We start from the raw sequence: 21,557 nt of genomic DNA, 5'->3' as shown, positions 1-21,557 counted from the left end.
GCGTCCCTTAGTGGGCATGTAGATAGCACAAAATTTTGGGTAGCTCTGCAAGTAAGCTAAGTAGAATTGCAGCCCACTCTGCCTGAGCACAAATTCCATTTCCCTTGGAGCAAAAGATTTACCCGAGAATTTTCCTGTCTCTCTTTTTTTTAAGAAGTTTTAAAAAATTATTTTTTACCAACAACCAAAACACAAATAGTGAAACCCCCCAGGCGGCTGATGCATTGGGTGTACATAATCAATAATAACATATTCAAATCAACCATATGTACAATTTTATATATGTTAACACTCCTCCATCCACAAGGTTTATTTAACTTTTAACATTTTAATTGCCCCCAATTGTTCAAACCTACCCAAATAATTCAATATCTTCTCAAACCAATCCTCTTTCTCACTGACCTTAAACCCTTTCGTTCTATGTATCTTCACAGTTAGGTATTCTGAAATTATGATATTATTCAGTTTTTCCTCCATTGGTTCACCCCTAACTCTTCTGTATTTTTCCTATTACTCGCTATAACCTGTCTGGCTGCAGTTACCATCAATTTTACCCATTTACATTCCTCTTTTATTTTTAACTCGGTGCAACTAAAAACCATTAATTTCAATATTCCCACCTTCCTACCCACAATTCCCGATATTTCTATACCAATCTGTTTCCAAAATTAACTAACGGACAATCCCACCTCGGCCTTTTGGCTAAGATCAAGTGTAGTATCTGTTCTTATCTGACTCTTTTTGTTGGTTGGTTTAGAGCAGGGTACCTTTACCTTTACCTTAGAGCACCTTGCTGCAAAATGAGTTGTGCACTTGGTGTTAGTGGTTCCGTACAAACAGGGGTTGTGTTCTTCAAACCTCGCACGCCGCCTCTCCAGTCCAGTATATTTTTGCGCTTTTTGAGGAATTCGGAAACTCATACAAGCAGTCTGGTAGAAGAACAGAAATCATAGGGAAGCTTCCTTACATGGAGTTGACAGGTTTTTGCTGATAGACCTGAACTACTTCTTAGCTTCTCGTTCAGTGCCTGAACGAATGAATGCGTGAAAAGGATGCTTGACGTGAATGTGTCTCCTCAACCCTTCAGCAGCTTTCAACACCATGGTAACCTTCTGGAGCGGCTGTCCAAGTTAGGGGTGGGTGGTAAAAGCAGCATTTGACAGGGCTTGCTTTTACTTCAATTCCCTCAGAGCAGACGTCAGTTCCATTTTGGTAGGCCGCTCTCAAAATTGCATTGGCATGAGCTTAATTCATCACTTCTATTGTTGTCGTCGTTTTACAGACCCGGAATAATTTTGAAAGCACAAGGCAGGAAGTAGAACGGCTTATGCAGAGAATGAAGTCTGCCAGCCAGGACTACAGGCCACCAAGCCAGTGGACAATGGAAGGCTATCTCTACGTTCAAGAGAAGCGTGAGTATTTAACACATCCGAATCAAACTGCACACTTAGCATTAGGCCTCTGTTCACCAGCTGCTGGGAATCGCTGTTGGACTGAGGTTCTACCTTGTGGACTTCCCATAGGCATCTGGTTGGTCATGGTAAGAAAAGAAACCTGGGGTGGATGGGCCATTGACCTGGTCCAGCAGGTCTCTCTTACCTTTATGACAGATGATGCTGTCTTTCCCATCACTGTGCTGATATCTTTGAGTAAGGTTTGATTGGCATGAAAGGGATATGAGAGTTACCCTAGTCATCCAGAGAACCAGCATCCAATCGTAGTACATTTTATTGAAAATATCTCAATTAAAATAAAGTGAACAAATAAAAAAAGGAAACAAAAATCACGTAAGAAATGCAAAGAAAAACACTATAATTCCATACGTTCTTGTCTAATGCAAAGGTATTTAAATGAAATTATTATTCCAATACATAAACATTTATTTATTTATGACATTGCAAATATCATTAGAGTGGTACCTCAGGTTAAGTACCATATTTTTCACTCCATAGGGCGCACCGGACCATAGGGCACACCTAGTTTTTTTTTGGGGGGGGATCAAGAAAAAAAATCTTATTTCCCCCCCAGTCCCAAAGAGCAGTGTACAGGCTGCGCGCAACCTCACCTTTCCGGAGGGGTTGCACGCGGCTATGACACAAGCCAAGACAGCACTGTCTTGGCTTCCTCTTTAGCTGTGCGCAACCTCTCCAGCCGGGAGAGGCTACATGGGGCTAAAGAAGCCATAGCCCCGAGCAACCTCTCCCTGCTGGAGGGGTTGCATGCGGCTATGACACAAGCCAAGGCAGCCAGCGGGATGGATCCCGCTCGCTGTTCTGGCTTCCTCTTTAGCCCCGTGTAGCCTCTCCCTGCCGGAGGGGCTGTGCGCGGCTATCCCTGAAGCCTGGAGAGCGAGAGGAGTCGGTGCGCACCGACGCCTCTCACTCTCCAGGCTTCAGTGAAAGCAACGCAAAGCCTTTGGAGCACGGAGGGAGTGCTCCCTCTGCGCTTCGGAGGCTTCACATTGCTATCACTGAAGCCAAGGAGCCTGCATTCGCTCCATAGGATGCACACACATTTTCCCTCAATTTTTGGAGGGGAAAAAGTGCGTCCTATAGAGTGAAAAATAAGGTACTTAATTCGTTCTGGAGGTCCGTACTTAACCTTAAACTGTTCTTAACCTGAAGCACCACTTTAGCTAATGGGGCCTCCTGCTGCCGCCACGCCGCTGGAGCACGATTTCTGTTCTCATCCTGAAGCAAAGTTCTTAACCTGAAGCACTATTTCTGGGTTGGCGGAGATTGTAACCTGAAGCGTATGTAACCTGAGGTACCACTGTATATTTCCCCATACACAATCTATGACTACAAGCTCTCCAGCTCTCTATGTCTACAAGTTTGTATTTTGCAAGAGCTGTCATGCCTTCTATGTAAAAGTAAAAGGTAAAGGACCCCTGGACAGTTAAGTCCAGTCAAAGGGTTGCGGCGCTCATCTAGCTTTCAGGCCAAGGGAGCCGGTGTTTGTCCACAGACAGCTTTCCGGGTCATGTGGCCAGCATGACTCAGCTGCTTCTGGCTCAACAGGACATTGTGATGGAAACCAGAGTGTACGGAAACACCGTTTACCTTCCCACTACTGTGGTACCTATTTATCTACTTGCACTGGCATGCATTCGAACTGCAAGGCTGGCAGGAGCTAGGACAGAGCAACGGGAGCTCACCCCGTTGTGGGGATTCGAACCACCGCCCTTCCAATCTCCAAGCCCAAGAGGCTCAGTGGTTTAGACCACAGCGCCACCCGCACCCTTCTACCCATTGATTAAAGGGGGCCATAGATTTATCCTTCCAGTGGATCAATATCAGTCTTTCAGCTGTAGTGAGGGCATGAGGAATCCATTTAGGTTGACCAGTTCTCAAATTCCATATGGTTAGTACATAATTTAAAAGAATATTATCCTATGACAGTATTTGCTCTCCCCCCACCCCCAATACCATGGAAATATTTATATAATCTAGTAAAGGTAAAGGTACCCCTGCCCGTACGGGCCAGTCTTGACAGACTCTGGGGTTTTGCGCCCATCTCACTCAAGAGGCCAGGGGCCAGCGCTGTCCGGAGACACTTCCGGGTCACGTGGCCAGCGTGACATCGCTGCTCTGGCGAGCCAGAGCCACACACGGAAACGCCGTTTACCTTCCCGCTGGTAAGCGGTCCCTATTTATCTACTTGCACCCGGAGGTGCTTTCGAACTGCTAGGTTGGCAGGCACTGGGACCGAGCAGCGGGAGCGCACCCCGCCGCAGGGATTCGAACCGCCGACCTTTCGATCGGCAAGTCCTAGGCGCTGAGGCTTTAACCCACAGCGCCACCTGCATCCCCTATATAATCTAGTACTTTCTCCCAAAACTCAATAAGCGTGCAGCATTGCATAGACATAACTGGTGTTTGTATAGAAAGCGACTACCTACAGCAAACATGTTGTTGCAATAATAATGCTTCTTTGAGCCAGCATCTAACCATGGGAATGCTGTCAATAAGGGAATATCAGTGGTGAGTGCACGAGCTTTCCTCTGTAGTAATAGTTGTTTTATCAGCCCTTAGCCACACAGTAAGCCATCATCACATTGGCCTGGTTCGCACAGCACAATAAACAAAAGTATTCCTTGCTGGGACTTCATGAACCTACAGGTTCTGAGCCACTTTGGTCGTCTGCAGTTCCCGGTCCTCCTTATTGCTCTCAGCTCAGCCCAAGTTTGGCTTTGTGTGCTGTCCAAACCAGGGCTTGTGGTTAAACTTTCTCCCTTGTAACCACAACCAGTAAGAAAGGATACAAGTCATGGTTATTGGGGAGAAGGCTCAGTGTAGCCCAGGAACAAAATAATAATAAAAAATAAAATAATAAAATTTTATTTATATCCCCAGCTGGGCTCAGAGCGGCTAATAACAGTAAAATAATACAGCATTCTAAAATCAATTCATTATAAAATCAGTTCAAATCAAATTGATGGCAACCATTGGGCTAGAGTTCTGTGAAGAATTACCAAAGGAGGGGGTCAGGCTGTGCCCTGGCCAAACGCCTGGTGGGACAACTCTGTCTTGCAGGCCTTGCGGAAAGATGTCAGGTCCCGCAGGGCCCTAGTCTCTTGTGACAGAGCGTTCCACCAGATCGGAGCCACAGCCCCAAAAGCCCTGGCTCTGGTTGAAGCCAGCCTAACCTCTCTGTGGCCCAGAACCTCCAAGATGTTTTTGTTTGAAGACCGTAAGGTCCTCTGTAAGGTCCTCCTGGGACATACCAGGAGAGGCAGTCCCGTAGGTACGAGGGTCCTAGGCCGTATAGGGCTTTAAAGGTTTAAACCAGCACCTTAAACCTGATCCTGTACTCCCCCGGGAGCCAGTGCAGCTGGTATAGCACTGGGTGAATGTGATCCCGCAGCGAAGACCCCATAAGGAGTCTCACCACGGCATTCTGCACCCGCTGGAGTTTCTGGGTCAGTCTCAAAGGCAGCCCCACATAGAGCGAGTTACAATAAAAAAGGGCCAGGGAGGAGAAAATTGGCCGTGAGTTGCTCTCCCGAAGTCTGGATGTTTGCATGCTCCCAGTAAGCCATCGTTTGGCTTTCTGTGTCATGCAAACCAGACTATTGTGAGTATCCTTGCCAGGAGCCACTATAGACATGGAGCAGGAACAGGAAGGCTTCCAGTGTGTTGACATCATTGTATCAGGAACTTGAAAAAAGTTGTGCTTGGAGCATCTCTCCCAGAAACCTCCCGTTTTTGCAGTGCTGGTGTGATAAGCTCTAAAATGTAGACTGGCTCTTAAGCTGCTGGCTCTGTAGCTCAAAAGATCTTTCCCCAGTCTGCACCTGGGTTGGAATTATTTTAAATGTTTTTGTATGTTTTGCAGTTTTATCTCTTGTTGTTTGCTGCCCTCCGCTGCTTTGGGAGGAGGGGCGAGATATAAATATAATAGTTAATGAGCAGTTGTTGTTGATGATGGTGATAAGAATAACATTAATAACAGCATCAAATCTAAAACGGCACGTGCAATGACAGTGTAGCTTAAAGTTATGACTGCATTGCAAGGGGTTGGACTAAATGACTGTTGTGGTCCCTTCCCTCTCTACAATTCTGTGATTGGCTTCCTCATCAAGGTGTTTTCGCCTTTTGCTAAACCCTCTTCCCCCTGCCCCGTGGCCTTCGTGGCTTGTGTGTGTTTTTTTCCTGAAGCAGAGTTCCCCACTTTAATAATAGCGGCAGATTGCTTTGAGCACCTTTTGTACCTTTTAGTTGACTGATAATAACAAAATGTGATTAAAAAGAAATCTGCTAATCGGAAATTACCTTGAGCATTATTAAAAGGAGTGCAAGGACACCATGAAATGCTGGGCACACGCAGTGCTTTATTAAACAGTCAAAGGCCATCTCAACACGATCTTGTTGAAGGGGGAAAGGATTTGGTCATTTGTTTAAGCTGAGGAGGTGGGGAGAAGTGACGCAGTCATTATCTTGGTCTCAGAAATGAATGCACTGGGCCTGTTTGTTTCACTACCCTATAGACTTTGGCTGCACACATTGGTTTGTTGAGAATGTTATCCCCCAAAAAAGGATAGAATCTTAATTTGGCATTAGGAGGAGGTGGAAGTAATGGGTTGCATTGCCTGCAAAGTTCACTTGAAATACACCAGGACATATGTTTATACTTCACTCACGCCAAGGTTTCTCTGAGTTTTTTCTGTGAGCTGGCATAACAGAAAATACATTAAATATGTGTGAAATCTTTTTTTTTTTTTAAAAAAAGGCTGAATATCTCTCTTCCTTTTATTCCCCCAAACTGACAAAAATAAATAAATGTCTGGCTCAGACTCTGAGGTCCAGCCTGACCTGAGAGCAACCATTGTTCTATCTATTTTGCCAGGAATATTTTTCCTTAGGAAGCATTTATGCATATAAGAGAAGTACAAATTTTCCTTTTCACCTCTTGGTCTCTCTCCCTCCCTCCCGTTTTCTTTATTTTTCTTTTTTAGGACCTCTAGGGTTCACCTGGATAAAACATTACTGTACCTACGACAAAGGGACGAAAGCATTCACGATGAGCGTTTCTGAAGCCAAATCTGGAGGGAAAGTCGTAAGTGTTATCGTGGACCGCCTTCTAAATTGGAAAAGGGCACCGTAGCTTTTCCTCCATTGATTTCAAGTTAGGGAATGGACATAAACTAGGAAAGGTGTTGCTACTTAGAGGGTTACAGTGTGTCCAAATCAAAACGGTTTTTATGTACCGTATTTTTTGCTCTATAAGACTCGCTTTTTCCCTCCTAAAAAGTAAGCGGAAATGTGTGTGCGTCTTATGGAGCGAATGCAGGCTGCACAGCTATCCCAGAAGCCAGAACAGCAAGAGGGATCATTGCTTTTTCTGCACAGCGATCCCTCTTGCTGTTCTGGGTTCTGAGATTCAGAATATTTTTTTTCTTGTTTTCCTCCTCCAAAAACTAGGTGCGTCTTGTGGTCTGGTGCATTTTATAGAGCAAAAAATACGGTAGTCTGATATTGACAGTCATTGTTTTGCAGAAAAGCTTCTTTCTTAGAGAAAACTAAAAATGAACCTTTTCCACGTTCGGCCTTCACAGAGTACACAGCATACATTTAAACCACTTTATCCTACCCCAAAGAATCTGGGAACCATAGTTTGCCCACTACAGAGCTATAATTCCCAACACTCTCAAAAAAACCACAGTTCCTAGGATTCCTTTTTGGGGGGTGACAGAATGTGCTTTAAATGTACACAGCCCCAGACATGTTCTGCTGATCTTTTCCTGGGTCTGACCACTACCTTCTATTCATTATCATAAGTGCAATGGCAGTAATTTGTGGGTTCTTTAACCTTTTCCGTGCATTAGCGCCATTGCACCCATGCATTCGTCCAACAAGGTACACTGTAAATTTTCAGCAACTAATTTAACTTCAAGTAAAAGCCAAACCTCAAGAGACAGGCTACTTTTCCAAAGGGGGGGGGGGCGTGATTTTTGAAGGTTCTAATTGCAACTTTTCATAACGGTCACCTCCAGACTTGATTATTGTAACTCGCTCTACATGGGGCTACCTTTGAAGCTGACCAAGAAACTCCAGCGGGTGCAGAATGCCATGGCGAGGCTCCTTATGGGGTCCTTGTTGCGGGATCACATTCATCCAGTGCTTTACCAACTGCACTGGCTCCCAGTGGAGTACAGGGTCAGGTTTAAGGTGCTGGTTTTGACCTTTAAAGCCCTATATGGCCTAGGACCCTCGTACCTACGGGACCGCCTCTCCTGGTATGCCTCGCGGAGGATTTTAAGGTCCACAAATGACATTACTTTGGAGGTCCCAAGTCGCAAGGTGGTTAGATTGGTCTCAACTAGGGCCAGGGCCTTTTCAGTACTGGCCCCGACTTGGTGGAATGCTCTGTCACAAGAGACTAGGGCCCTTCAGGACTTGACATCTTTCCGCAGGGCCTGCAAGACAGAGCTGTTCCGCCTGGCCTTTGGTTTGGACTGAGTCTGATCCTTATGTTTTCCCTCCCCTTACGGTTTTGATCCATGGGCTACTTTAAAAATGAGGCTGCATTTTAAATTGCATTTTAACCTGTATTTTAAATTGCTTTCCCCCCCCCCATTGTGTTTTTATTGTAATTTTACTGGTGTTAGCCACCCTGAGCCCGGCTCTGGCCGGGGAGGGCGGGGTATAAATAAAATTTATTAATATTATTATTATTAATTCTTTTCATAGCTCCTTTTGCCTAATCTTCAGTCATTCTCCACTTGGGCAATAGACATGTAGGAAGGATTCTTGTCGCTTTGCGCTTTAAATCTCTCTACCCTCCCTCCTCAATCTTTGTCTATAAAGAGTCTCTTTTCAGGCCCTCTTTGTCTGAAAAGGGACCCTGCATTCGAAAGTTGGAAGCATGCCTAATAGCACTCCTCACTGAAAGAGGGCCCTTCTAGCTCTTTTACTTCACCACATTGTGTCTCACTGTTCCTGGGAAGTTATTTGGAACATAGGTGCCAGCTCCCTGGGTGCCCGAGCACACACAAAATTCCCCACAAAGGGGCCAGGCACCCACAATTTTCGGTGCCCGCGGCCCCTGGGTACCCATGGTCACAGGGCCAAGTTGGCACTCCTTTTTTTTAGGAAATAATTTTTATTCATTTTCCAATAAAGAGGGGAAAAACATTCCTATTAATAACAAATCAAGCCCAATCTTACCACATTCAAAAACAAAAACCAATACAGCCAATTATAGGGTCTGAATTAATTAATTTCAATGAGACCTCCCATGTTCTGGATTGCAAGAGCTAAATGTCCTTCCTTTATCTTTCTGCTATCTTCTTTGTTACATCACAAGTTTCCAATCCTGATACTGACAATCTCCTTTCTCGATCAATCAGTCGCTGCTATAACTCTCTATCTTGTTTTATGTAACAATTCCTTATATCTGGAATCACGCAGGTGGCTTTTTCCACATTGTTCTCAGTCTTCACATTTTAAAGCACAGTCCTCCTTTGATGACCCTTCCTTTTCTGCTGATTGTTCCTCTACTACTCTCTGGGCTTCCATCCAAGGTTGAAGTTAATTAGCGACGTCACACTGCCTTTGATCTTTCCAAAGCAGCCGATGTTTCAAATGTACTGTAGGGGTGTACTTGGAAATCAGTAAGTTACACAAAGATTGGTTCGGTTTCCCCATAAAAAGCCACGCCACCTCTCCAGGGCCCTCGGACAGCTGGCAGGCATCCAGAGTTTACAGTCACCCTCTTTTCAAACTGTATGTGATAATATTCCATGCAAGCAAATGCAACCTCTGTAAAGTACACCCCTTTTGTAATTCAAATAAAAAAATATCTCCACTCTCCCCCCATTAAAGATTTTTTCTGATCATATCCCTTTCTGCGTCAGAGCTGGTACCGTCGCCATCTTCCCTCCTCAGCCCGAGCTGAACTGATCATATCTGATCTTACTCTGCCAATTTTGATCCGGGTTCTCCGCCAAGGACTGCGATGGTGCCAAGTTGGCACTCCTGATTGGGGGGAATATTCGTGCATGAGAGGAACTGCATAAATTCACAATCACTTTAGGGCAGGGGCGTCACTTAGTTAAAGAAATTGTGACCAAATGAATTTCAGTTTGGTCAGTTAACCAAGCTGAGCTTTTAACGAACCTGCTAATTAATCAAGCAGCCCAGTAATCCAGTGGCCCCAGGGAGAGCAGGCCATAGGAAACATGAGATCTCCCTCTCTCTGCGGGTGAAGAGAGACCTCTGACCTGGGAGAAGAGGGTACAATACCAGTTTTCTCCCTCGCTGCCACTGTGGAAACTCTAGCAACCTTTGCCCTGTCGACTCCCGACGTTGGTTGGGCTGAAATGGAGGGATGCCAGGGCACAAGGTTTGGAAGTATGTCAAGGGAGAACCAGGGGGAGGTTTGAAACCAAAGCTGCCCCCCACTCCAATACGCCAACATGCTCCCAAACCACAAATCGAACTACACCAGCCCTGGAGTTGATGTAGCTTATTCAGGTTTGTTCCCCTGTTGTTGTTCCCATTCGGAAGGAAATAAGTGTAAGTTAAGAAAAGGGGAAAATATCCGAAATGAGCTCAAGGTCTTTGCAGGGCGAGAGGGCGGAATTGCTTCCCTGCCTCCACAACTCCTCAGCCTTAGGGTGGCATCTGTCATGAAGTAACACCACTGAAGGAAATCTTGGTTTGGGGCAGTTCCCACATCCGTCACAGCAGACAGCATGTCCGAAGAGCCTTTCCCTCTGTGTGGGGCTTTCCTTCTGAGGACACATCTGCTCCCCACAAATTCATTAAGTGCTTCTGAATCTAGTGTGAATCACAATTTTTCACCAGATAAAATGCTTTTCATTAGTTGAATATTGTAGCCCTTTTTTGTGGGTGAGGGATGAGCCTTGCAGTTACCGGAAGATGAGTTCGGGGAAGGGAAAAGCTTTAAAATGTTTTGTAAGGGCAGCTTTAAAATGTTTTGTAAGGGCAGCTTGTTCCTTTGCAGTTGTTTGGGTCAGCGGAAGAGCTGAAGGGAAGGCCATTTTTCACCAGGGAGAAGCATGGGGCAACTTTGGCTGACTCATGAGTGACCAAAGAAAATCTATAGCTTTGATGAGGAAGCTGTGACCCTATAGCAGTTATCGAGCTCCAGCTCCCATCTTTCCTGACTATTGGTCGCATTGCCTGTGGCTGATGGGAGTTGGAACACAACATCTGGAAGATTGGTGACATTCTGTGCCACCAAGGCCACCTGTGCCTCAAGTGACAACAGCAGATTCAGGAGAACCCCCAAACTTCCTCCTACAGAGGGACCAACTCTAGAGTAGGCCACCCACATCACCCAGCTGGTCAGAGGAACCACCCACCAACGGTTGTTGTTGTTTAGTCATTTAGTCATGTCCGACTCTTTGTGACCCCATGGATCAGAGCACACCAGGCACTCCTGTCTTCCACTGCCTCCTGCAGTTTGGTCAAACTCATGCTGGTCGCTTCGAGAATACTATCCAACCATCTCATCCTCTGTCATCCCCTTCTCCTTGTACCTTCCATCTTTCCCAACATCAGGTTCTTCTCCAGGGAGTCTTCCCTTCTCATGAGGTGGCCAAAGTATTGGAGTCTCAACTTCAGGATCTGTCCTTCCAGTGAGCACTCAGGGCTGATTTCCTTCAGAATGGATAGGTTTGATCTTCTTGCAGTCCATGGGACTCTCAAGAGTCTCCTCCAGCACCATAATTCAAAAGCATCAATTCTTCAGCGATCAGCCTTCTTTATGGTCCAGCTCTCACTTCCATACATCACTACTGGAAAAACCATGGCTTGAACTATACGGACCTTTGTTGGCAAGGTGATGTCTCTGCTCAGTCTTATCTGGATAGGCCCGTGTCCAGTCTCTTCCAAGCACTGATTCAGCACATCTACTGCCTTACTTTGTTGTTGGCATTGGTCCATCTCGAAAGAAAAAGGAGTGTGGTTCCGGATGTGAAGTCAAACAGCTGTGTTAGGAGCACCAAAGTGACCTCCCTTTGTCGCAAGCATAGGCAGTGTGTATGGAGGTCCTGGGCTGCTCAGATTACAAAAATACCCTCTTGGCCTCACTGATGTGGTCCAAAGGAAAGCAGAGCAATGCGTTTGGCACCAGCTGGGCTGCAGGAGTTGCTGGAAGGAGGTGTACAACCATCATAGGGACTCCACTCCACAAATCTATAACAAATAATTTGGTGGTTCAGCATTCCAATCTCCCCCTTTCTGATGTTTTGCAGAATGGTCTTGTCCCGAGTACACCGGAAGTGTTCAAGTTGAAATCCTGCATCCGGAGAAAGACGGATTCAATTGACAAGCGCTTCTGCTTCGATATTGAAGTTTTTGAAAGGTTTGCGTTTTTATAGATGCCTTTTAAGAAAATGAAAGCATTTACGCAGCATTGTGCCATACCGTTAAGAGCAGACAAAAACATAGATTTGCATCTGAAAAATTATATTGAGTTTTTCACCTTTTCATCCAGAATAGACTTTGAACGTGGAGAAAATAACACTCTTAACTGGGTACGCTCATAAAGATCATGTTTTAAGCAGTGGTTGGATGGCCATCTGTCATGGATGCTTTAGCTGAGATTCCTGCAATGCTAGGGGGTTGGATTAGATGACCCTTGGGTCCCTCCCACCTTTATGATTCTGTGTTGAATTAAAATAAAGAACCCTACATCATCATCATCATCATTATTATTTGTTAGTTTATTTATCTTGCCCAGGGCAACCCAGTCAGAAAGTTCCAGAGGCCTTTAAAATTCTCCAGTCACCCAGCCTACACCTTAAAGAGAGAGCTTAACTCAAATCGGCTCTCAGATCTTTTGTAAATGTTATATTTATAAGATGTGGATAACACTTCTCTCGTACATCCTTTAGTCTGTATGCTCTTTCCTTTCACGCCCCCTCCAAGCCTAAGATCATGAAATATTCTCCCTCCCTACCCCATATTTTTATTATGATTTATTTATTGCATTTATACCCCATATTTTTCTCCAAGGGGCTCAAAAATGTCATACATGGTTCTCCTCCTCCTCATTTAATCCCCACCACAACCCTGTCAGGTAGGTTAGGCTGAAAGACAGTGACTGACCCAAAAGCACTGGCCAGGTGAGGGTTTGAACCCTGATCTCCCAGGCCCTCGGCCAGCACTCTAAGCAACTACACCACACTAGCTCTATAGATAAAGGTAAAGGGACCCCTGACCATCAGGTCCAGTCATGGCCGACTCTGGGGTTGCAGCGCTCATCTCGCTTTATTGGCCGAGGGAGCCGGCGTACAGCTTCCAGGTCATGTGGCCAGCATGACTAAGCTGCTTCTGGCGAACTAGGGCAGCGCACGGAAACGCCGTTTACCTTCCCACTGGAGCGGTACCTATTTATCTACTTGTACTTTGACGTGCTTTCGAACTGCTAGGTTGGCAGGAGCAGGGACCGAACAACGGGAGCTCACTCCGTCGCGGGGATTAGAACCACCGACCTTCTGATTGGCAAGTCCTAGGCTCTGTGATTTAACCCACAGCACCACCCACATCTGCTCTATAGATAGCTATAGATAAAACCTAAAACCTACCTGGCTTTATTCAAACATAAGAGCCCTACCGGGCCAGATCCACCTAGGCCAGCATCCTGCTTTCTAAAGCGGCTCACCCAGATGCATCTGGTAAGCCTACAAGTCAGATATAAAAGTTGCAGCCCTCTCCCTTGTTCCTCCCCAACACTAGGGGGCGCCCTACTCTGCTGCAGACACTACAGAGCTTGATGGACCTATGGTCTGTCTTGGTCTACAGCAGCCTACCTTTGATGCGTTGTGTTACCTACAATGTGCTACCTACCTTCTACATGGAGGTCTCTGGAAGGGTACCAGAACTTCCCCTTGTACACAGTCACTCCTGTTCATCCCACTGAAACCTCCCAAAAAAGGCTAGGGGGTGCATTGCTGGTAGAATGATACACTCTGGGAGACCCCATGTTTACGATGATGACGATGATGGCGATGATGATGATTTATTATTTATAGCCCATCCATCTGGCTGGGTTTCCCCGCCCCTCAGGGCGGCTTCCAACAAAATATTAAAATACAATAGTCTGTCAAACATTAAAAGCTTCCCTAAACAGGGCTGCCTTCAGATGTCTTTTCTAAAAGTCTGGTAGTTGTTTTTCATCTGGTGGGAGGATGTTCCACAGGGCGCCCTATGGAATTATAGTAATGTGGTACGGTTGTACCTCAAGTAATATGCCGTTTTTGTTTTAAACACAGTGAAATCTTTGGGAAGGTGTAGTAGATATGTGTGTTAATGTGTTTCTACAGTGCTTTTGTCTGGGGGATGTTTAGGGGTAAACATTTTGTGTTGCCCCGACATGCCAGCAGTCTCCGCAGTAGCAGCGCAGACTGGAGCTCAGTCATTCTCCCCACCGGTGCCTAGGGAGGGGAGTCTGGGGTGGCTGCGGTGAAGGCGATGGCATTCCTTCTCCTCTTCCTTCCTCTTGCGGGGCTAGAGCCAGCTGGCTCTTTTTTTTTTCTTTTTTAGAAAAAAAGCCCCGTGTTTCTATTTCATCTCCAGCATCTGCAAGCCACTCAGTAACAAAATCTTGCCAGGCGATGGCAGTTTACCAACATTGCAATGGGCAAATCGTTCAGGGCTGCTTTTAAATGTTTCCCCTGTTTTGAAGAGAGAAGTTTTGAAATAAATAGGGTCCTTCCCTGTCCCGCCCCTCGTTCCTTGAATCTGTTTGACCCTAGAGTCTTTTGTTGTCATTGCTTTAATTCAGGCTCCTTGAGAAGGCCTCCTTGACAAGGCAGAATGTGACCAAAGGTCCATATCAGAAACTTTTAATGTTGTTTTTGATAGTCCGTTTGAATAACTGTGGTTTTGTTTAGTTGTCTCAGCTGCTGGCCCTCAGGAGCTCCACTTGGGAAGCTCTTAAAATGAAAGAGAGCATATTGTATAGAGAAGAGACATGTTCCATGGATAAGAAATTCACTGGAAATACTCCGTTCAGCTCTAGCGCCTACTCCTTCTCATTTTACTCAGCATGGTACTTTCCTCTTCAGACAATCTTCACAATTTGTGAAAAGAAAAGAAAACAAGTGAATCACTTGCTTTCGTTGTTGTCTTTTAAATAGGCATGGGATCATTACACTACAAGCTTATTCCGAATCCAACCGGAAGCTCTGGCTGGAAGCAATGGATGGAAAAGAACCGGTAAGGAAATCCTTGTTCTATCATTTGTTTCTTTTGAATTATATTTTTTTTCCAGGCAGAGAATTAACAGCAAATTTGCTTTGCCTCTTTTAAGACTGGGGTGGGGGGAGGCTAAACCCGTCACATGGGGGCCTAATCCTGTCCCCACAACACAATTTCCCCCCTCCAAAGCTCCACAATTTTTGGCTGCAGCAAAAAGAAATGAAGTAGATAAAGACCTTGGGTGGATGAAGATGCCAGTTACCCCCTCCCCAAGCCTTATTATTATTATTATTATTATTATTATTATTATTATTATTATTTTATTTATACCTCGCCCTTGCCCTTCTGGCTGGATTTCCCCAGCCACTCTGGGTGGCTTACAGCATATCTAAAAACATAAAACATCAGTCCTTAAAAACTTCCCTAAACAAGGCTGCCTTCAGATGACTTCTAAAAGTCAGAAAATTGTTTATTTCCTTGACATCTGAAGGGAGGGAGTTCTACAGGGAGGGTGCCACTACTGAGAAGGCCCTCTGCCTGGTTCCCTGTAACTTCACTTTTCTCAGTAAGGGAACCAGCAGAAAACCCTCAGATGAGGACCTCAGCTCAGCTAAGCGACAGGGTGGAGATGCTCCTTCAGGTATACTGGGCCGAGGCCATTTAGGGCTTTAAAGGTCAGCACCAACACTTAGAGACCAATGATGATGACGATGTTGATACAGTGGTACCTCAGGTTACATATGCTTCAGGTTACATACGCTTCAGGTTACAGATTCCTTTAACCCAGAAATAGTGCTTCAGGTGAAGAATTTTGCTTCAGGATGAGAACAGAAATCGGGCTCCAGCGGTGCAGCAGCAGCAGGAGGCCCCATTAGCTAAAGTGGTGCTTCAGGTTAAGAACAGTTTCAGATTAAGTACGGACCTCCGGAATGAATTAAGTACTTAACCTCAGATACCACATTCTACATTTATTTATACTCTGCCTTTTTCCCTGACGAGGCTCAAGGCAGCTTATAGAGAGAAATAAGAACCACTAAAAATATAAGGGGGATCGTTAAAAAACAATTAAACATTGATAGAATTAAATCCATATGCATGTATAAAATCTGTTAGAGCCATACCAATAATTACAATAGAAACAGAATGGCACCAGCCCTTTCGATAAAAGCACTCAGTTCCCAAAGTCATCAGCAGCAGGAGGAAGGACAACAAGGAGGGAGCCAGTCTAGTTTTCTAGGGAAGGAGTTCCAAAGTTTGGGAGCAGCCACCAAGAAGGCCCTTTCTCGGGTGATTACCAGATGTGCGTGTGTGTCCCAGGCACCCCAGTCAAGGAAGGCGCATGTCTGATAGGTCATTTTTTGTTGATGAAAGCTCGCACTTGCAGCAATTTGCATGGTATTCCAGATACACATGCACACACCCTTTCCCAGGTCTGCGCCCTGCAAAGCAGTTGCAGCAACAATGGGACCACACACAAACCTACCTTCTTCTGACAGGTTGCATGCCTGCACCTTGAGACTTCTCTTATGTGGAATCTGCCACTCCCTCTTCAGGCCCCTCCTTGTTCTAGAAGACAGTGGGCTGGGAGATGGCGGAGAGTCAGTTGGCCCATCCCTTGGCTGAACAGTCTCTTCCTCCGCCTCTGACACATCCTGCTCACCTCCCTCCTTCTCAGACTGCTCTGACCATTCCTCTCCCTTGGCTACTGCCTAGCTGGCGGTGCCAAACCCCATAGATTCCTCTCCTGGGTCAAATCCCTGGCCCCCTGCCTCTGCCACACACCCTTCACAGCCCTTCCAATCCCTAACACCATGGAGGTAGTTGGACCGAGAGATGGGTCTCATCTGAACAACTGAAGTCCAGGTTGCCTCAGGGATCACCTGAACCCTTACATCCCAGCTTGATCACTGAGCGTCCTTGATCATTCCCCAAGATGGTGAGGCTTGTTATGTACTGAAGTTTTCACCCTGGGCCAGCAGGGGGATACTGTAGATAGTTTTTACTCAGGTCCAAATATACAAATAAGGGATAGAAAGTGACGTTCAGTGATTGGATAGTTACAGAAAGTTGTTACAGTTACGTTGTACTGGAGCTCTATATAAGCAGGCTGGCTGAACCCTTCAGTTCAGTTCTGTTCTGACCTGTGAATAAACAAGAGCTGTTTGGAGAATCACTGTGTCATCTGATATGTTCACCCACAACTTAACAAGGCTCATTTGACAACAATGAGAAACCAAGCTTTTGGTTTGTTGGTTTGGTCTGTGGAATAGCACTCTGCCAGTGGAGATTCAGCAGGTGCCTTCTGTGCCAACTTCTGAACACCTGTTGAAAACTTTTGCATCCTTCCAGGCCTCAGCAGGCAATTAAGAGTACATCCTTCTGCAATGGTTAATTGATTTGAACCTTTTTGTGGTTTTTTATTCTGTCGTTTTATGTTTCATTCCTGCAAACCGCTTTGATGCATAGCTTGTTGCTTTGTCCCCAAATGGACTGTGGTTTGTTCGTTTCGAGTCAGCCGGCGGCGTTAAGCAAGGAATAAATTGATTTTTTTCTTGGGTTCATTTCTGGCTTGCTGCTCATGACTTGTTCGGAACAAACAAGCCGTGGTCCAGTGTTCAGACACTACAGCAAATCTTGCTGAGGCTTGTCTGAGCCATGTGGCTGCCACATGGCGGGAGGGAAACACATTCACAATTCAATCTTGGTGAAACGCAAACTATGGTTTATCATGGTGTGCAAACCATCTTGCTTGCTCTCCCCCTTCCACATAGAGTTGTGGTATGGATAAAATGGAATTTTTCCCATCCTGAGCTGCTAGGAAACTAAACAAGTAAATATGACTGTGATGCTTGGTTTCTTTTTTTAGATTTACACCTTGCCAGCTATTATTAGCAAGAAAGAAGAAAGTAAGTTAATGTTCAATTATATGAGATTGTTAACTATGCCTATGAGTCCTTCTGCATAAGTGCATAATGCTTCTTAACAACTTTCCCCTGTTCTGCTGTACCATTACACTCCCTTTTGTCATGACTATGCCTTCAGAAAGCCTGCCCAAATTACTTACAGCTAGTAGATGCTTCCATGTACTTGTGCTGTATCTAAGAGTCCTTAGTTTACAGCTATGTGCATACAGTTTGTTTTAGATCACAAAACTCAATAAACCACAGCCGTGTCTATCTGAAAGTTGTGGCTTCTCTCAAAGTAACCTATACAAACCACAGATTTTATTGCAATATGTAAGCTTAGTTTGTCTACAGTTTGTTTCAGTGATTTGGGGATGAGGGGTGGCAAATCTGCCCTGTGAAATAGAGGGATTTGTTGGGGAGTCATGTTGCTGTGTGCTTTTGGTAAGTAGCATGGTGACTGGTGGATTCCAAGTTCATCTCCCTTCTTTGTCCGCTAGGGGCGATATAACTTAGCCGTCCAGCAAAAGCTCTGCTTTCAGGTCACTGCTGCTGGACATTTACTGACCATTCTCCCCAGACCTCTCCACCGGCAAGGAAGAGGGAGTAATAAGAACTTCCCATTCATCACACTACCTATCTAAAGTGACCCTGGAACACTTTTTATTCTGTACAAAACTATATATGAGTGTTAAAATTGTAAGAAATTTACTAGCTCCTGACCAGTTACGGCAATCTTGTCAGGAACATTGCTTTTATACATTTTGTTCTTCTTCATTTAGCCAGTTAGCAAAATCAACCATGGATATGCTTTTAGAAATAGCTTCGAAGAACAGCTTATTTTGGCTGCGCTAATTAGAGATCCTAACAAATCGCGCCTTTCCTGCCTTCAAGTGTTTTTAGTAGATGTTGGCAATAACCTGTTTTGTTTCCGCCCCGCAAATGCCCTAGGATGTCAGTTTAGTCTGACATTTCCACTTTCCCAAGGAGCTCATCATGATGTAATTCTCAGCCTCCAACACTTTCTCTTGAATTGTTGGTGCTAAGTACTGCTCTGTCTTAGATTCCAGGTGACAATAATTTTATCACACTGTGCCCTTTTTGTTCTTCATGCCACTGTTTTGTTTTGTTTTAACACATTGAATGTTTCGAAGATGTGCATTAAAAGGTGAAGGCAGTGGGCATGATCCTAAAAAACATAGGTGCACCAAAATCCAAGGGATTTCAGGCGCACATGTAAGCATTTGTGTCTTACTGATTTTGTGCTTGAAATGTGTGCTTGAACTCCATTGGATTACAGTGTGCCTTTGGACCGTGAATAGGGTCTCTTGAAATAAGTGAAGTTAGAAGTTAGAAAAGCCACCCAGGTATCAGGATGGGCTCCTTCCCCTCCCCATGAGCCTGGCCCCATCTCTTCAACACTTGCTGAGGGCTATTAACAAATCACATTTCTCCTTCCCCTTTCCTTCCAATATTGAGCAGCAACTAGCCAGACAAACTGCAAGAATTAGAGGTTTCTAATAACATGTTTGGAAAAAATGTGCATCAGGTTCAGTTCCAGAGATTGCAATAATTTCTGTCCTGTAACTCCTAACACTGTTCTAAGAGGGCTAGGCCTCAAAAAATAAATAACTGGAATGAATCAATTGAATATTGAGATAAGTATTTTATTTACTTAGTCAGAAGCCACGAGTTTCTGGTTTGTTTGCTTGCTGGACTGTGACAGATATTGGAAGTCTGGCTTAATTTGTTCCTCCCATTTTGACAGCGTTCCTCAATGAAGCTGGCTTTAACTTTGTAAGGAAATGCATTCATGCAGTGGAGACGAGAGGTATGTATTAAGTGATGTGCAAGATATTTGGTTCTGCTTTAGCAGAAATGAAATTTTTGGTGCCTTAAGGACCGTTGGACACAGGGCTGCAGCAAATCTCACCTAGGCAATACATAGCCCATTGCATGTGTTTGTAAAGTGTGGCTTGATTTAAACATGGAACAGGCTGTGCACAATAGGCTGTGCACACACACACACACACACACCCCACCATATGAGGTTACATGTGGCAGTCCGTTTTTTTCAAACAACAACATTAATAATGTTATTTGTTTGTTGAATTACTTACTCACTCTTCACTAAAGGGTCCCCAGCTTATTTTAAACTATGGTTTAATAAAAATGAACCGAGTACTGGTGCATGCTGTTCAAATGTTCCCAATTTGCTCCTCCCCATGCTAACCATTTGCCATGAGAAGAAGAAAACAAACCATTTGCATTACATGTGAGCCAGCCTCTATGGTTTGCTTTCCCCTGTGATCAGGCAGCCAAGAAAAACCTTTGCTTCTAAGCCAAATCAGAGAATGTTGAGGAAACAAACCACAAACACTGATTCACATGTAACACAAAGCCAGCCTCCGGGTAGTTTCCTCCTTGCCACAGCAAAGAACTCGCAGGGAATAGTATTGCTTGTTTATGTCAAGCTGTGGTTTAAAGTAAACTGGGGTTGAATGTGACTTGTGAAACAGCTGAAGGTAAGCCACAGTTTCAATGCAGTTTTAGGTGCTTAATCGTACTCAATTTAACTTTGTGAATAAAATGTCATAGTGTTCAGTAGGGCTAATTTCTGAGTCCAACCGAAACTAAAGTGCTGAAAGCTAAAATAGCATAAGACCAATTAACAGTTGCCAGTATTTCCGAAACCTTTTCCTTTCTAAAGAGCTGATTCTTCAATACTGAAAACAGTAGGGATCTGGAGTTGTTTGACTGAAAATGCTGGTTTGTGAACTATCTAACTACTCAGGAGAGGGATCTTGCACAAAACAAACTCACTATAGGAAACCAGAACATTCTTCCAGACCAAGCTTCCAATGGCACCAGAAACCATGAAATTGTAAATGTGGACATAATGGTGAGGATTTCAGCTTAAACCGCAATACTTTCATTTGCAAGCTTTATACAGCCTGGTTCTGTGCCTGTTTACTTGGAAGCATATTCAACTGAGTTCAACGGAACCTGCTCCCAAGGCACAGATCTGTGTGGCTACAATCCTATTCATGTTTATTTTGTGACTAAGTTCCACTGTGTTCAATGGAAATTACTCCTAGGTAATTAAGATTGCTGCCTTTGTGGGTTTTTTTAAAAAAATAATTTGGTTCTGTAAGTTGCTGCAGTGAGAGAGGAACAGTGCCAATATTATAAGTAAATCAAATTAGCTGCCCGTGTCTTAACACGGCAAAAACTTACATTTTCTCTTTTGGCCTTTGAAGGTATCACAATTTTGGGGTTGTACCGAATAGGTGGCGTGAATTCCAAAGTTCAGAAGCTGATGAATACCGTATTTTGTAAGTGTGGCTGTGTGCCATCTTGCTTATTTTAATTCTTCTATTATTGTGTATAGTGCTGTGTGTGAAAACTGGGTATACAAGCAGGAGCAAATGGAACAGGTAGCATGTCAGTCATTCCATTTTACATAGCAGCCTAGTCCACAGTTCACTTTAACTGGGTTTGGTGGCTGCATATGTTTTGCATTTAACAAAGTCTGAAAGGTGGCACAGCCTCTCCAGCATTTAGATGGGGTTCCTGGGTGTATCAACACCAGCTTCCATGGTGTTAGGTACTATTTATAAATAAGTTTCAGAGTGAGTTCTTTTCTTCTGGCTGAGATGGATTTCAACAGAGGTTTAGATCACATTTTTTATGATATGGTAGAATTTATTTTGTATTCTATGTCATGCTCTCATTGGTCTTTAATCGCAGTGAGGGGATTTGTAGTATCTTGGAGTAGTATTTTTAATATTGTAGGTACCACCCCTTTGCTGTGTCCCTTTGTTGTTAGGATGAGTTTTTTTCAAACCCAAACCCAACCCTCACACATACAAGCAAACCACACTGCAACCAACCAAACAAGCTCTGGATCCTCCAATCTCTCACAAAAATAAATCCATAAATAAAGGACTTTCCCACATGATGCTGACACAAAAATCCT

At 44.5% G+C, this 21,557-nt stretch overlaps 1 protein-coding gene across 1 annotated transcript in view; it reads left to right on the top strand.

Moving 5' to 3' along the window:
- Positions 1-21,557, top strand: part of ARHGAP42 (Rho GTPase activating protein 42) — a 168,458-nt gene that overhangs the window by 119,911 nt on the left and 26,990 nt on the right. The window contains exons 8-14 of the mRNA XM_083736395.1: positions 1,283-1,412; positions 6,458-6,558; positions 11,726-11,835; positions 14,615-14,693; positions 17,542-17,581; positions 19,347-19,409; positions 20,839-20,913. Coding sequence (XP_083592521.1) covers positions 1,283-1,412; positions 6,458-6,558; positions 11,726-11,835; positions 14,615-14,693; positions 17,542-17,581; positions 19,347-19,409; positions 20,839-20,913 — 598 coding nt within the window. The remainder of the gene's footprint in view (positions 1-1,282; positions 1,413-6,457; positions 6,559-11,725; positions 11,836-14,614; positions 14,694-17,541; positions 17,582-19,346; positions 19,410-20,838; positions 20,914-21,557) is intronic.

Source organism: Podarcis gaigeae, assembly GCF_964106915.1.
Source record: "Podarcis gaigeae genome assembly, chromosome: 4".
NCBI classification, from domain to species: domain Eukaryota; kingdom Metazoa; phylum Chordata; class Lepidosauria; order Squamata; family Lacertidae; genus Podarcis; species Podarcis gaigeae.
This window is presented reverse-complemented; position numbering and strand designations above follow the sequence as displayed.